This window comes from Eptesicus fuscus, chromosome 5, assembly GCF_027574615.1.
Source record: "Eptesicus fuscus isolate TK198812 chromosome 5, DD_ASM_mEF_20220401, whole genome shotgun sequence".
NCBI lineage: Eukaryota > Metazoa > Chordata > Mammalia > Chiroptera > Vespertilionidae > Eptesicus > Eptesicus fuscus.
In genome coordinates, this window is record NC_072477.1 from 65645563 (window position 1) to 65662891 (window position 17329).

At 43.6% G+C, this 17329-nt stretch overlaps 1 protein-coding gene across 2 annotated transcripts in view; it reads right to left on the minus strand.

Annotated features, from left to right (window-relative positions):
* Positions 1-1784: 1784 nt before the first annotated feature.
* RTF1 (RTF1 homolog, Paf1/RNA polymerase II complex component) overlaps positions 1785-17329 on the minus strand; it is a 61879-nt gene continuing 46334 nt past the window's right edge. The window contains exons 7-18 of one of the 2 annotated variants that reach the window (XM_028147513.2): positions 9920-10055; positions 9264-9441; positions 8701-8783; positions 7278-7365; positions 7072-7179; positions 6153-6230; positions 5530-5651; positions 5285-5342; positions 4412-4489; positions 3888-3983; positions 2712-2823; positions 1785-2479 (exon numbers count right to left, since the gene is read on the minus strand). In XM_028147513.2, coding sequence (XP_028003314.1) covers positions 2373-2479; positions 2712-2823; positions 3888-3983; positions 4412-4489; positions 5285-5342; positions 5530-5651; positions 6153-6230; positions 7072-7179; positions 7278-7365; positions 8701-8783; positions 9264-9441; positions 9920-10055 — 1244 coding nt within the window. In that variant the 3' untranslated portion in view covers positions 1785-2372. The remainder of the gene's footprint in view (positions 2480-2711; positions 2824-3887; positions 3984-4411; positions 4490-5284; positions 5343-5529; positions 5652-6152; positions 6231-7071; positions 7180-7277; positions 7366-8700; positions 8784-9263; positions 9442-9919; positions 10056-17329) is intronic. The other variant, XM_008143024.3, reaches the window with a different exon arrangement.

Consider the following 17329-nt stretch of genomic DNA (forward strand, 5'->3'; position numbering starts at 1 on the left):
GTGTGGAGCAGGGGGGCCCTGCAGCAATTTCCCAGCACAAGAAAACAAGAAATACTGCGAACCACCAAGAAGCCCAGCTGATTCTATAATTTCATGTCTTATGCCTGGGTAGGATTTCAGTTCAGAGGCCCTGCCTCAGGTGAGACTGGAGCCAAGTCCTCAGTCTTGATTGCGATCACCGAGTAGGCTACTCAGTGATGAGTTAACTTTCGGTCTTCTTTGGTTGGCTTTTCTCCCTGCTATTTTGGCGTCTCAGAACGAAAGTTTCAGCAGCTGCATGTGGGGAGGTAGTGGTGAAGTGGCTACAGTGTGATGCAGTTTTAATAAAAATTTTATTACACAGCCATAATGTAATTGACACTTCTCCAAATCCAAATGATATTAAATACAGATCTACATGGTGAATCAGAATGACTCCAGCAAATTCTAAGGATTCTATAATTTCGTGTCTTTTAAAACCAGGAAAGAGAAAAAAGTCCAAGTTAGTCATGATAGGAGAGGTCCCAGCAGCCTCCGGGACTCTGCTGGAGTCCAGGCAACATTTAACAGTCTGTGATTCCACATTTATACAATAGTCTATAAAGGGTTCTGGTCAATGGACTATTCAAGTATATATGATTTTAATGAGTCCATCACCACTCCTTTGCCCAACTGAACTGTGTCACAGCTACCACATAGCTGTGTTACAGTTATATTTATCAACTTTACAGTCACAATACTTTTTAAAAACCATTCATTACTGCATTTTTTTAAAATAAAAAAGTGTAAACTAAGTTAAAGCAATGCTGAGGCTCTACTAAACCCAGAAGAGCTATTAGCAAGTTCATTTTTATGTTTAAATACAACTTAACTCCATTATTTCCCATCACCCCACTTCCTTACAGAAAAGTAGAGAAGAAATACAAAGTAGAGCTTCTAGCTAGATTTCCTCTCCCTCCCATGGGAATCAGCAGCTCTCAGCTGTTTCTTTAGCTTAGTTCTCAGTATATATAGTCAGCTGTACTTTGTTCTGAAAAGATTTGTTAAATGCCACTTTTATTTACACTTGGAGCTTTACACCTGAGAATGATTATCAAGCAGTCAGCTTATCTCTTTTCAAACATTTCATAAAGACATACACACTTCTTTGCTGGCTTCACCCTAGCTGCACAATATACAGTATATATGTATACACACACACATATATATGTATACACACACACAAAACTGCACATGCTTGTAACATTTGCAACCTAAATCTTTTTGTGTTCTTTCTCTCCACATCATGTTAAATACTCTCTCTTAAAAACAAAATATTATTCTTACTGAAACAGCAAAACAGAATCACTAGAAAGAGACAAGTACATGGGGTGGGAAAAGATTCACTCTACGCTCAGCCAAGAAACTGTGTTCTGTACCCATGGGATGAGCAAGACACCCGCACTGCCCTCCCTGGGACTTGGCCATGGGCTTCCCTCCCACCTGCCAGGACACAGCCTATAGGGAAGGGGCCTAACTGGGGAGTTTTCTTCAAGGTGGGGAGGTGATGAAGAGGAGGTGGGGAAGGGGAAGTTACACAGCTACAGCAGTCAGGCCTGTTTAAGAAGAATCACATTTAATGAGTTTCTTTCTTGCAGTTTCAGATGCTCAAGTACAGCTGAAAAAAAATCTGAAACAGCTATAGACCCATGACAGACTGATACAAAGAGTACTGCATTTTTAAAAAATGATAAAAAAATCCACACACTTGCAGACACACACACACACACACACACACACACACACACACTCACTCTCTCTCTCTCAAATAAGACCCTCCCTCCCTCCCCACAAATGTACACTTTTTGGAAACTAAATTGATGTTGAAAACCCCTCTTCCACAGAGATGGGAAGAAGAGTAAGATGAGGAGAGAGGATGGAGGACTGTAGGTGCCCCGAACCCACTCCCTCCACAAGGGCCAGGTTCCAAATGTTCAATGTTTGGGTTCAATGCAGTCCAGAGAGGAGACTGCCCAGTGCTGCTGCTATCACCACCTGGGGCTCCAGCAAGAATCCCAGCTTCACGGTAATACTGAATGCGTGCAGAGTGGCCAATGAACTGTGCTGGTTAAAAAAAAAAAAAAAAAAAGGCAAACACAAATCTAAAGACATGGATAAAGCCCAAGAGAGCCCAGGTCCCCACTGGGTGAGGCCTGGAAGTGGGGAGGGTTGATGGAAGATGGTGCAGACAAGGGAAGTCTATACAGCAAATGGTTTATATTACAGATGACTGGCAGTTTAGAGTCTCTTCCCAGTTTCTACTGCTGCTCCAGCCCAAAGAGGGCAATCAAAGGAAGAGGAAAGGTGGGACACTGATGGGGCATGCAGGGTCAGAAGCAGCAGGCTGGGTGCACTCAAATAAGCCCCCGTCGTTTTTTGTAGTCTTCCAAGTTCAGAGATCTCCTTGGAGCCCCATCCTTGGCTGGTGGAGCTTTTGAGGTGATGGCCAAAGCCTTTGATTCTATGGGAAAGAAGAGCAAATTGACAGCTGAGGTACCTACAAAGTAGTGCTTTACTCCTTCAGGTAGCCTTCCTGAATGTCCGTCCCTATTCCCTCTCAAAACATACCTGCAGCCTCTCTAAATACTGAGGAGCAGAACCCCCATTTCTTCCCTATATCAGGCTGCCTTGCAGGCCGAGAGGGCCATGGAGCTATCTGGTCCTTGGCCATTACCACTCCCACCCTCACGTACCTGAGCTGGGAACTTGTAAATCAATCTTCACATCGAAATCATGTACTTTGAACAAGTCTTCTGAGAGGTCACTGGCTGACTTAGAATTCAAATCTTTATCCTTTCCCTGACCCTGCAATGTGAAGAGGAAAACTAATTAGAAAAGCATAAATGTAAGTGGACTTCAAGCAGAATTAATGGAAAAAGCTCTTGCTCAAGTTTATTAGATCTTCCTACTAAGGCTCTTTTCTGATTCCTTTTCTCAGAGGACAGGAAGGAGGCCACAGACAAAGAGGTTTCTTTTCTGAAGCTTAAAAGCAAAGAGGAGAGGGCAGGCTCATGCCTGTGGTGTGAGGGTAGAAAGATAGGCTTAAGACAAGCCAACCTTCTGACCCAAGATTTCAGGAATTCCTGGCAGTTTGGGCTCCACAGGAAAAGATCTAACTTAGGCAGAAAAGTAGCTCTCTTTCGGGCAGTTCCTCAGTTTAGATTTTTAGTTTTCAAAGAGCTTTCACTTTCATCATTGTCTGATCCTTATATGTCATTTGCTCCTCCTAATTTTCCTGTGAGGTAGGCAGAGTATAGAGTATTATACCCATTGTACCTAAGAGAAAATGTGGATCAGAGGACTAGATGTCAGTTGCCTAAAGCTGCAGTGAAGGCCTTAAGACAGTGGTTCTCAACCTTTCTAATGCCGCGACCCTTTTTAAAAAAAATTTTTTTTTTTAATTGATTTTTTACAGAGAGGAAGGGAGAGGGATAGAGAGCTAGAAACATCGATGAGAGAGAAATATCGACCAGCTGCCTCCTGCATACCCCCCACCGGGGATGTGCCCACAACCAATGTACATGCCCTTGACCGGAATCGAACCTGGGACCTTTCAGTCCGCAGACCGACGCTCTATACACCGAGCCAAACCGGTTTCGGCGCCACGACCCTTTAATGCAGTTCCTCATGTTGTGGTGACCCCCAACCATAAAATTATTTTCGTTGCTACTTCATAACTGTAATTTTGCTACTGTTAATGAATCGTAATGTAAATATCTATGTTTTCCGATGGTCTTAGGCTCTACAGCAGCGGTTCTCAACCTGTGGGTCGCGACCCACAGGTTGAGAACCGCCTAGGCAAGGTCCTGCTTGGTGTCCAGGCCAGCAGCCTCGCTCCACCAGCACAGGGGAGGTAGTGCTGCACTTACCTTGCTCATTTCCTTTGGAGCATCTGGTAACACTCCAGAACCATATTTTGCATTCAGCTGGGCCAAGATGGCAGCTTGAACAGCTGGGTCTCTGGACTGAGAGAGGAAATAAGATTATTCAACACTCAGACAGTCCTACTGAGATTCTTTTCTATCTACCACCATTAACATCACAGGCATCACAGGGTTCCACCAGCAGCTTAGTGGGGTTTTCCTCAAGGCAGCAAAAGGCTTTGAAGCCACGCCCAGTCTAGCCAGGTCTAGATGGCTGACCCAGCCTACACATTTCTAATGTCTGTGGCACAGGGTGGTTTAGTCCATAGGTTTCTATAAACCTATGCCAGGCTTTTACCACCTGGATGTCCTATAGCAAGATAAAAAGGGAAGTATCCAGACCCACGAGTTTGAGGCAAGCAAATCCCACTAAGAACATTATTTTTAACTTCTTTATTAATCTCCTAATGGAACCCATTTTATGTCCCAAATGTAGGTCCTGAGTAAAAATGTTCTCTTTAGGCACTCACATTAGAAACGATGGTAGGTTTGCATTGTCGTCTGGTAAAGGGATCCATCTGTTGGTTTTTCATGTTGTGACTTTCAGCCTGAAACAGAAAGCATGTATTACAGAACTATATCTCTTTTCCCCTCCTCTCATCATGAGCCCACATATAAGTAACAGTCTTTGCAAGGGCCTGAAAAAAGTCAAAGCTGTCTATCCCTCTTTTCCTCTCAAGAATACCAAAGTAGATACGGGGACAACCACCTAAGGAACAAAACTGGAAACAGATAAAAACAAATACCTGTGGAAGAATCTAAGGATGGGGAGGGGTAAGACAGAGCAGAAGACTGTTGCTTTTCATTATAAATTAACTAGAGGCCCAATGCATGAAATTCGTGCACTTGGGTGGTGGTGGGGGGGGGGTCCCCTCAGCCTGTCCTGTGCCCTCTTGCAGTCCAGGAGCTCTTGGGGGATGTCCAACTGCTGGCTTAGGCTGGGGAGCAGGCCTAAGCCAGCAGTCGGACATCCTTAGTGCTGCCCAGGAGGTGGGAGAGGCTCCCGCCACCACTGCTGTGCTCACTAGCCATGAGCCTGGCTTCTGGCTGAGCTGGGCTCCCCCTGTGAGAGCACACTGACCACCGGGGGCAGGTCCTGCATTGAGTGTCTGCCCCCTAGTGGTCAGTGCGCATCATAGCAACCAGTCGTTTTGCATAGTAGCCTTTTATTATATAGGATAAACTGAATGGGTGTATGTATACATACGTACAGAGCACATGTGTTAACTGAACACATTATTTCAATAATTTAAAAAATAAACTCAAGCCAGATGTAGAGAGTATTTCATATCATTTTACTAACTGAAATTATGTTCAGTGATCCAGATAAAGTTCTTACTCACCACAAGGGCCTTCTCAGACTCCACAATATTCCATTCCCGGTTCCGCTGGTTGATGTAACTAGGGGGTGAAGAAGAGGAATGAGTCAGTGGGCTGTGAAGCAAGGAAGGGAACCATTGAGTTTTGACCTCAGAGAGACGAGGAGCCAGTGCAGCACAGCATGTACAAGGCCATAGGCTCGCCTGATCACTGTGGCAAGGATGTGGACCAAGGATAGGAACCCAATCAAAACGACTCTGTAACACACCTAATAGCAGATATGTTCTTGGTCCGCTGGCGGTCCAGGGCCTCTGCCCGCTCCTCCAGCTCATTCAGCTGGTCTTGGATTTGTTTGGCCTTGTCTTGATCCCCCAGGTCCTCAGCCATGGCCTGCACAATGAGGAAAGTGTGTGATTTTGGCTATAATTTGTATTACGTGTCCCTGACTTCCAGGACAAGTAAGCTATCTTACGATATGAACAAATGACAGGAGATGTGAAATAATACTTAAAACTTATAGTAGTAACACGTTCCCATATAGCTACCTGGCTCTGGGCCTCTGGTAGCATTAATGCAAGAACTCAGACCCTATATGTCTAACTCACTCCAACAAGGCTCACCCTATCCTGACGTGAAGAATGGAAAACCACCTACTGCAGCTGGGCGTGGCAATATAATTCATCTGTTCAGACCCAGACTGATGCTGCCCTAGGGTTTATCTGATCATACACGATACTGAAGTGATTAGAAAGTAAGAAGAAAAGAAGAAGCAAGATCAATTTCAATTTATAGAAAGAAAAATCCTGCCCCTGCTTACTCGCCAGAGTGAACAAGTTTGATTCTCACGTGTCCTTAGAGGACAGGGAAAGAGGTTTGAGAGCAAGTCCTTACCTTTTCCTTTAGCAGCTGAGTCTTCTTCATGGCATAGTTAGGTGGAGCTTTCCTGAACCTTTCTTTTTCTTTTACAATCTGTACCAGAGAGGAGATACCAGCAGTGAGGTATTCCTAAACTATTTGTGGAGAGGCTAAGTGAGCCCACTTTGGAGGCAAGCAGCTAGTTAAAAGGGGGCTGCTCTTCCTACAGCAGTGTCGTGCCCCAGAGAGAGCGAGTTCCTTCCAAGGGGTACTATGCTGCTTCCGGGGTCACGGAGATTCTTCTGGGACAGTCTGAAGGAACATGCACCAATAAACAGCAGCAGCCAGAGGCCAGGTATTGTAAGGCTAGCCACTGTCCAAGAGAACAGAGATCAAAGAATTTTACCAAAATATTTTGGAGAAAAAAAACAACTCTTGAAGGACCAACCCTAGCAGAATACAGATCCCTGAACCCTGAATACACTTCTATAATCTATGACTTCAAATGAGAATGTATAGAAAAAACTCTGATAAGCTATAAACAGTGAGAGAGCATTATCAGCATTCCCTCATCCTCATGCAGTAACAGCACAGCTAAAAACACCAAGGTGTGAGGAAGGGAGCCCTAGCCAGTTTGGCTCAGTAGACAGAGCGTTGGCCTGCAGACTGAAGGGTCCCAGGTTGGATTCCAGTCAAAGGCATGTACCTCAGTTGCAGACTCCTCCCCAGCCCGGGCCCTCATTGGTGCGCATGCAGGAGGCAACCAATTGATGTGTTTCTCTTACATCAATATTTCTGTCTTTCCCTCTCTCTTCCACTCTCTCTAAAAATCAATGGAAAAATATCCTTGGGTGAGGATTAAAAAAAAAAAAAGATATAAGGAGGGGAAAGTCATGCTCTTCTCTAACACTGGTTCTTGATGAACCTCTAGGCCCTGAAGTACCAGTTTTCTTACCTCTTCAATGTCTTGATCATTGAATTTATAATTAAGAGCTTCTTTAATAGATAATTCCTTCTTATTGATTTCATCTAGAGTTGGCAACTGCATGCCAGCAGAGAACATCTGGACCAAAACATGATAAAAAGTTACATAATAAGTGATTTTGGAAAGAAACGCTGTAACCGTTTTCAGGAACAGCTAGGTGTTGTCTGCCCACTTACCGCTTCTTTCCACTTCATGAATTCGCTTTCAGTGAACTCTTGGTTTGAGACAAACTCTAGGCGGAATACCCGTTGGTCATTGCCATGCCTACATAAAAAAAAGACAGCATCTCCAAGAATATGTTGACAAGTACCAGCAAAGCAACCCTACCGGACTGTGTACCATCTATTTCTGTGGTTCTCAATCCTGGCTACGCTTTAGCATCATCAAGATTTATAAAAATTCCAGTGTCAAAGCACCTTTGTAGATAAACTGAATAAGAATCTCTGGGAGTAGGAACCAGGCACTGAAATTAACAGACAAACAAAGCCTCCCAGGTTGTTCTAATGTGCAGCCAAGATTAAGAATCAGCCCAGCTGGCGTCCCTCAGTGGTTGAGTGTTGACCTATGAACCAGGAGGTGTTTGGTTTGATTCCAAGTCAGGGCACATGCCTGGGTTGCAGGCTTGATCCCCAGTAGGGGGCATGCAGGAGGCAGTTGATCAAGGATTCTCTCTCATCACTGATGTTTCTTCTCTCTCTCCCCCCCTCTTCCTTCCTCTCTGAAATCAATAAAAATAAAAAATAAATTAAAAAAAAGAAAGCTATGGACTTGGCCTGGTACTTCAAAAGTCCATTTTAATAAAATTTATCACAGTCAACTGGCCTCCAGAATATGAAATACCATGTACATATCTAAATGACAAGGAAACTATTCCCTAGAGAGGAAGAACACTATCTTTCTACTGACCCCTGTGCTGACAAAGTTAAGTGAGTCAGTGCCATTCTCCTAGAGACAGTCACTTGCTGCACATCATGGCCGCTGCCCTCCCCAATTGGTTCTTTTCAAACAGACCAAGGAGATAATGGGGATAGAAGAAGGAATGGGGAGGGCCCATAGAGAGCAAGGTAGGCCACGGGAGAGCAATGTCTATCACCTGCTGTTTGCAGTGGTCCTGGCAAACTACTTCTAGATCAATGTGGGGCTTTAGAATCTTCAGGAGCCAAGAGGGCCAGGATTTGTGTGTGTATTTTGTTGTCACTGCTATCCTGATACTCAGGACAATGGCACATAGCAGACGTTCAGTAAATACCATGTTACCGAAGAGGAAACGAAGTCCAGAAAGGTGACCTGACTTGTCCAAGATCAGGGTAGTTAGTGCCAGAGCCAGGTCCAGAAAGCAAGCCTCCTGACCATGCTCAGGAAAGGCTTGTAGGGCTCTGGGAGGAGGGGGTCTTACAACCTGCCTTTTCACTTCTATATGTCCCACTACTTCGTATCTCTGATTTCCCCTAGGAGAGAGACAGATATCCTACTTTCTCTCCAGGCAACAGCATAATAAAGTCCCAGAAAACCATCACATTGGGAAAGAATAACAGCCCACACAGGCAGTGCCTGTTTGCAATGGGAGCAGAAGTGGCCACACAGAATCATCCCTCCTACCGTAGCTGTAGCCCTTTGTTTGTTCTGGTGCCACCAAGCTGGTAAACCTTGGCGGTTTCCACAACACCCGTGATCTCAGCAACCTAAGAGAAAGGACAGAGACAATATTCAAAAACAGAGTCGGAGCTCTCACACCACTCTCTCTTTGGCTCTATTTACCGACTGCAGACGAGTGACCCTGCACTAAGAGGAGTCCACAGCTGAAAGTCCTGGGCACCTTTCTCAGGGTTAGAACTGATGGCCAAACACCAGGAGCCCTGTGTGCAGAGTAAGCAAGCACCAGGGCGGGAGGCCGTTAGCCTGTGGGGCTCATGAGAAGCTTCCCCTCCAACTTAACCCTACCTTACTGGGGGAGGCACTTGGGATTTCAGAGGTCAGTTTTATCAATCAAATATGAAGATCATGGAGGTCAGTTCCCACTGCCAACCTTTCCAGGGTAAGATATGTTAAATCCATACAACCCAGAACAAATGGGACTAGAAGAGTGACAGATTTATGCGGTATCTCTTAGAGAGTAATTATATTTAAAACATGGATAATTGTCCAAGGAAAGAAACACCAACCCGGTAAACTGGTTTGCTGTTGTGGTTTCCAATGCCAATCCGTACAAAACATCCTGTGACAGTTTTAGCAAAGAAGGGCATGTGACACCAACGTTCCAGCTTATGCCGTGATAATCGAACCCGATTCAGTTCTTCGGGTAAGGACACTGGTTGTGATTTTGGAGGAATCTCTTCTTTCCTGTGAGGAACAAAGGGCACTGGGAAAAGTGTTCATCATACAAACTGATCCAGATAAAACTTAATGAAATCAAAGTACATGTGATTAAGGCAGTAGAAGAAATAAATGAACCGACAGGAAAGAGTGGTAATAGAATCCTGTTCTTAACCAGTTGTGTGAACTGTGTTGATAAGACTGCCACCTTCCCAGATAACCTATTAGAGTAAGAAAACAAATGGAAGCATCTGGCCAAAATGGGGGTGACATGAAGTCAGTTCCTACCTACTGAGCCCAAATGAAATGTTGAGGGCTTCAGGCCAAGAGCCAAAGGCAGGAACATATGTCTTGGCTAATGTCCTGGGAACTCAGCTCCGAAATTCAGGGTACTGGACCAAACAATATTCAGAGACCAAACAGGGAGATTTTGGAAACTACAATAAGCTTCTCCTCAAAGAACCCACCTGTCCTAACTACCAGACCAAAATGTACACAAGCTTACTCTTCTTCTTCATCAGAGGACGATGTTCGGGATGAGCGGTCTGACTTTTCACTGGATTTGTCATCCTCTTCCTCTTCCTCATCGTCAGAGTACACCTCACTGGTTTTTAATGGCTGTTTTTTGGCGAGGAGCTCAGCTAAAAAGAAAGGGAAAATGTTTACTTAGATTCTCTCAGTAAGAAACTGGAACATTCTTCATCTTTGAAAAAGAACTAACACATTGAAAATGACTTGATAGCTCCATCTGCTTGGGACTGGATTGTGATGATTTGGATACATGAAGAAGTGAGGCCCTGGACAGTTTGGCTCAGTGGGTGGAGCATCAGCCTGCAGACTGAGGGTCACAGGTTCGAATACAGTCAAGGGCATGTACCTCGGTTGCAGGCTCGATCCCCAGCCCTGGTCGGAGCGGGTGCAGGAGGCAACCAGTTGATGTGTCTCTCTCACATCAGTGGTTTTCTCTGTCTGTCTCTCCTCCTCCCTTCCATTTTCTTTAAAAAAATTAATTTGAAAATATCCTTGGGTGAAGATTAATAAAACAAACAAACAAACAGGAAAACAAACAAAAACAACAACAAAAAATGAAATGAATTAAACACGAGAGTTAAAATCATTTAGGAACTAAATGTCAAGCCTCAGTAGACATAAAAAGGGCTGGGATACTGTTTCTAAGTGGGCAAAAAGGGTCACCAATTGTATGGACAATTGTTTTTTATTGCACTTAAAATACCTGATGATGGTCAGGAAAGAGGGGGAAAAATTGTATGATTACTTCAGAGAATCTTTGAATAAAACTTAGATAGAAAGCAGCTACAGATAATTATGACACAAATGGGCATCACTGTATTCCAATAAAATATTACTTACAAAAAGGTAATTTATCAACTGCTGCTCGACATAAAATATAAGAAGTGATTTCTAGGATATACAGTAAAGTGAAAAAGCAAGGTAGAAAAAAGTATGTATGGAGTGCTACCATTAATCTAAGACAGTAGGTGAATCTGTGTCCTTTTGTTTAGGGGGAAAAAGGAAAGATAAAAAAATTTTCTAAGTGGTTATGTATTATGGGAAGGAGGAAAGAGTGAAATAGAAAGGTATAGTGCTAAACTTTTCTGAATATACCTTATTTAGTAGATTTGACTTTGGAACCTTGTATTTTATAAAACAAAATAATAAAAAGTCATCTCTATACATCACAAGCAAAATGAAGCAAAGTATTCATTTGATGACACAACCACACAAAAAGGAACTATAACAAGTGACTTTAAAATATAGCTATTAAAAAGACAGACATATAGACCAATAGACTAGAAAGCCCAGAAGTAAACCCTTACATATATGGTCAAATAATTTTCGAGAAGGGTGTCAAGACCATTCAATGGGGAAACAACAGTCTTAAAAAAATTGGTGCTAGAAAAATTAGATATCCCACATGTAAAAACACCCCACAAACAAAGAAGTTGGGCCCTTACCTTACAATTGTATATAAAAACTAACTCAAAATGGATCATAGACCTAAATGTAAGAACTAAAACTATAAAATTCTTAAAAGAAACCTTAGGGGAAAAGTTTCATGACACTCGATAACAATTTCTTGGATATGACAACAAAAGCAGAGGCAACAAAAGAAAAATATTAAGTTAAAAATTGTACTTCCATCAAAATTAAAAGCTTCCATGAATCAAACAACACTATCAAAAGTGAAAAGACCATCCTGGCCGGTTGCTCAATGGTTAGTGCGTTGGCCTGTGGCGGGAAGGGTTGTGGGTTCAATTCCCGGTGAAGGGCACATACCTTAGTTGCAGATTCCCTGGCCCCTGTAGGGGCAAGTGCAGGAGGCAGCCAATTGATGTGTCCCTCTAATGTTTCTCTCTCTTTCTCTCCCCCTCCTCTCTAAAAATTAATGGGAAATATACATACATATATATATATATACATACATACATATATATATATATATTTTGGTGAGGATTAACAGCAACAACAACAAAAAAGACCAAATGGGAAAGACATATGTGAAAATCATACACAGTGGAACCTCGGTTCTCGAACTTAATTCATTCTGGAAGGCTGTTCAAGAAGCGATTTGTGGAAGACAATCATTTTTTCCAATTATAAGTAATGTAAATTGAATTAATCCATTCCAGATCCCCAAAAGATTCCCTGTTTTAATCTTTCTTTTTTTTAAAAATAATAGCATTTTTTAAAAATATGTTTTATTGATTTTCCACAGAGAGGAAGGGAGAGGGATAGAGAGTTAGAAACATCGATCAGCTGCCTCCTGCACACCCCCCACTGGGGATGTGCCCGCAACCAAGGTACATGCCCTTGACCGGAATCGAACCTGGGACCTTTGAGTCTGCAGGCCGACGCTCTATCCACTGAGCCAAACCGGTTTCGGCTGTTTTAACCTTTCTTATATACAATACATGTCTAATGTATTGTTTAATCTATAAATAAACATGTTTTTTATTAAATTTACTGAACCACCCCCTACCAGCCTTAAACGAATCACTTTTAGTGTTCAAGCCAGGGGTGTCTTCCAGGGCAGCGTGCAGCATCTTTGCTTGTTCATCTATCACTGCCTCTGAGACAGCTGTCACTGGCTAACTGCTTTTCCTTTATCCAAATCAGCAAGTTTTTCTACCGCTTTCATTGTCTGTGATCACTGTTTCTTTCACACACTTAGCAACATTAGCACTCTTTTTTCTTTAAAAAATTTTTTTAACAGAATGATTCTGTTGATTTTTTAAAAATATTTTTTATTGATTTCAGAGAGCAAGGAAGAGGGAGAGATAGAAACATCAATAAGCCCTAGCTGGTTTAGTTCAGTGGATATAGAGCGTCGGTCTGTGGACTGAAGGGTCCCAGGTTCGATTCCGGTCAAGGGCATGTACCTTGGTTGCGGGCGCATCCCCAGTAGGAGGTGTGCAGGAGGCAGCTGATCAATGTTTCTCTCTCACTGATGTTTCTAACTCTCTATCCCTCTCCCTTCCTCTCTGTAAAAAAATCAATAATATATATATATATTTTTTAAAAAGAAAGCAAAAGAAACATCAATGATGAGAATCATTGATCGGCTGCCTCCTGCATGGGGAGTGAGTCACAACTTGGGCATATGCCCTGACTGGGAATACAACCTTGACCTCCTGGTTCATAGGTCAATGCTCAACGATTGAGCCACACCAGCTGGGCAACATTAGCACTCTTGATGGCCTTTTTATGTTTTAAAATTGTGCTAATCCTTGACATTGATTTCACCAGCAATAAAAGCATTATCTCTGTTGCCTGAGAGACACTTTTTGTCATTCTCAGGTATCAGCTTGAAAGGGTTGTCAGTTTGAAAATAAACTGGTTGGCAACTGAATTGTTCAAAAAATTCAGGTTTGGCTGTATTTAATAAGGGATTAATAGTCAAAAAATATAAAAAATATAAAAAACACCTACAACTCAACAACAACAAAGAAGTTGATTAAAAACGAGCAAAAGATATAACAGATATAACTTCATCAAAGAAGTTATCCAAATGGTCAATAAGCACATGAAAAGATGCTCAACATCACTAATCATTAGAGAAATGCAAATAACAATCACATTTCATATCCACTAGAATGGCTACTATCAAAAAGACAACAACAAGTGTTGGTGAGGATATGGAAAAAGTGATACCCTCATACATTGCTGGTGGGAATACAAAATGGTAAAGCCACTTTGGAAAACATTCTGGCAGTTTCTCAAAAGGTCAAACACAAATTTACCATATGTTCCAACAATTCCACTCTTGCTCTAGCTGGGTAGCTCAGTTGGTTAGAGCCTTGTCTCAATATGCCAAGGTTGTGGGTTTGATCCCTGATCAGGGCACATACAACAATCAACCAATGAATATATTAATAAGTGGAACCTGGCCGGCGCAGCCCAGTGGTTGAGCATCAGCCTATGAACCAGGAGGTCATGGTTCGATTCCCGGTCAGGGCACATGCCTGGGTTGCAGGCTCCAGTGTGGGGTGTGTAGGAGGCAGCCGAACAATGATTCTTTCTCATTATTGATGTTTCTATCTCTCTTTCCCTCTCCTTTCCTTTCTGAAGTCAATAAAAAAATATTTTAAAAATAAATAAGTGAAACAACAAATTGATGTTTCTCTCTCTCAAATCAATAAAAGGAGAAAACAAAAAACAAAAAACACCCAATTCCATTCCTAAGTACTACATACCTAAGAGTAATTAAAAACATGGGTCTATTCAACAACTTATACACAAATGTTCATAGAAGAATTATTTATAATAGTAAAAAAAGTAGAAAAACCCAAATATCCATCAAGAGGTCAATGGATAAATAAAATGTTTTTATCCATACAATGGAATATTGTTCAGACATAAAGAGGAAGAAGTATTGACATATACAACCACATGGATGAACCTAGGAAACATTATGCTAAGTGAAAAAAATCAGACACAAAAGACCATATATTGTGTGATTCAATTTCTATGACATGTTTAAAACAGGCAAATCTATAGAATTAGCAAGTTGATTAATGCTGGGGGATGATAGATCTGGAAGGTGATGGCTACTTGTAAGGGGGTTTCTTTTTAGGGTAAAAAAAATATTCTAAAATCCGCCCTAACCGGTTTGGCTCAGTGGATAGAGCGTTGGCCTTCGGACTGAAGGGTCCCAGGTTCGATTCCGGTCAAGGGCATGTACCTTGGTTGCGGGCACATCCCCAATAGGGGGTGTGCAGGAGGCATCCGATCAATGATTCTCTCTCATTGATGTTTCTAAACTCTCTATCCCTCTCCCTTCCTCTCTGTAAAAATCAATAAAATATATATTTAAAAAAATTCTAAAATCCATTGAGTTTTACTGCACAGCTCTGTGAATATACTAAAAGCCACTGCCTTGTATACTTTAAATAAATTCTTAGGATAGTACATTAATTATAGTTCATAAAGTTGTTATAAAAAAATAAAAAATCTTGGCATCCAAATTTTTAAATGAACTTATTTAGTATGAGGCTCCTGATAAGTTTTATCCTTAAAAAACAAAAAAGAAATTCAGAGACAAGATGGTGACCAAGTAAATGTGGTATTTGCATCCTACCACAACCACCTGAAATTTAGCTAAAGAGAAGTCCTATAACTAAGTATATAAAGAAGAAGTCACAGACTGAAAGAAAAGGGATGGAAAAGTTATTTCTTGAAAATGGAAACAAGCAAGCTGATGTAGCAATACTAATACCACAGAAAATAGACTTTAAAATAAAGCCTATAATGCCCTGGAGAGTATGGCCCAGCTGGTTGAGCATCATCCCTTGCACTGAAAGGTCACCAGTTCAAATCCCAGTCAGGGAACATACCCATGTTGTGGGTTCAATCCCTGGTCAGGTTTCGTATGGGAAGCAACCCATCAATGCTTCTCTCTCTCCTTCTCCTTTCCTCTCTTTCTAAAATCAAGAAAAACAACAAAAGAAACAAAGGTTGCCCTAGCCAGTGTGGTTCAGTTGGTTGGGTGTCATCTGAAAGGTTGCCAGTTCAATTCCCTCTCTGTAATCAATAAAAATAAAAAAATAAAAATTATTTCTTAAAAAAAATATTATGTGTATATATATATATATATATACTAGAGGCCCAGTGCATGAAATTCATGCACAGGGGGAGGGGGGGGTCCTCTCAGCCCGACCTGTACCCTCTCCAATCCGAGAGCCCTCAGGGCATGTCCTGCTGACGGCTTATTCCCGCTCCCTGTGGTTCTCTGCTCCCTGTGGGGCTTGCCTGCTCCACACCATAGCGATGGGCAAGCAAGCCCTGCTGGGTGCTGCCTGCAGCTGCGCTTGTCTGCTCCCGGGTCGCCGCGGCAACAGCCAAGCAGGCCCTGCTGGGTGCTGCCTGCAGGCCCACTTGCCTGTTGTGGGTTGCCGGCAGCTACGGCCAAGCAGGCCCTGCTGTCTGCTGTCAAGCTGCACTGCTGGACCCACCCCCAGGCCCACCCTGAGGTTGCCTGTCCAGCCCTGCCTGGCTCCCTGGGCCCCGCAGCAGCTGCGGCCACTGGGGTCTGGCCCTGCCTCCCTCTTTGGCTCTTAAAGCAGCCTTGGCGGCTGCTGACCAGGCCCTCCCCCAGTGCAAGTGCATGGAGGCGGGTCCGGGAGCGGGCACCGCCCCAACCCGTGAACGCTGATGGGGCGGGTCTGGGCGCCACCGCCTCTGCCGCACGAACGCTGATGGGGGCGGGTCTGGGCCAATCGGGCCTTTGAGAGGCCACCCCGAGTCCCGCCCCCCAGCCTCCCGCCGGCCCAATCGTGGGTGTAGCGGAGTGATGCTTATTTGCATATTACTCTATTATTAGATAGGATATATATACACACACACACATACACATATACATACATATACACATACATATACTAGAGGCCCAGCGCATGAAATTCGTGCACGGGTATGGTCCCTAGGCCTGGCCTGCGATCAGGGACATCTTCCCCAGCTGCCTGCAGCCAGCCCTGCCCCGCCCCCCGCCGCCACCCACCCCCGGTTCCCTGTTCGCCATCGGGTGATCGGTGCCTGATGGCCGGGAGAAGGGACTGAGAGGTTGGCTATTCCAACCCACTTGCCGGCCCCGCCCCCACCATGGATGGCCATGAGGCTATCAGAGCCTGCCAGCCAGGGAAAGGGACCAAGAGGTGGTCAGTGCGCCTCATAGTGACTGGTCCAGCAGTTGTTCTGGCCATTCTGCAATTAGGGTCAATTTGCATATTACCCTTTTATTATATAGAATAGAGTCCTGGTGCACGGGTGGGGGCCAACTGGCCTGCCCTGAAGGGGGTCCTGGATCAGGGTGGGGAGTTCCCGCTGGGGGCGGGGCTGGGCTGGGTGAGGGGCCGCAGGCGGTTTGCAGGCCGGCCATGCCCCCAGCTTTGTCAGGAAGGACGTCTGGAATGATGTCCGGAATGATGTCTGGAAGACGTCAGGTCTATCCAGTCTAATTAGCATAGTACCCTTTTATTAGTGTGTGTGTGTGTGTGTGTGTGTGTGTGTGTGTATAAAACAATGGTGGGAAAATTAAAAAAACAAAAACAAAAAACAAACAGACATAGGCTATAAGAGGCCGTAACAAAGGACCCAGCAATTTCACTTCTGGGTATTTATCTGAAGAAACTCAAAACACTAAAATGAAAAGACATATGCATCCATATATAATCATTGCAGCATTATTTACAATAGCCAAGATATGGAAGCAACCTAAGCATCTATCAACAGATGAATGCGTAGCCCGGCTGGTATGGCTCAGTGGCTGAGCATCAACCCATGAACCAAGAAGTCAGAGTTCGATTACCAGTTGGGGCATATGCCCAGGTTATGGGCTTAGTCCCTGGTGGGGCAGGGGGGTGGATGGAACATGGCCAATCGATGATTCACTCTCATC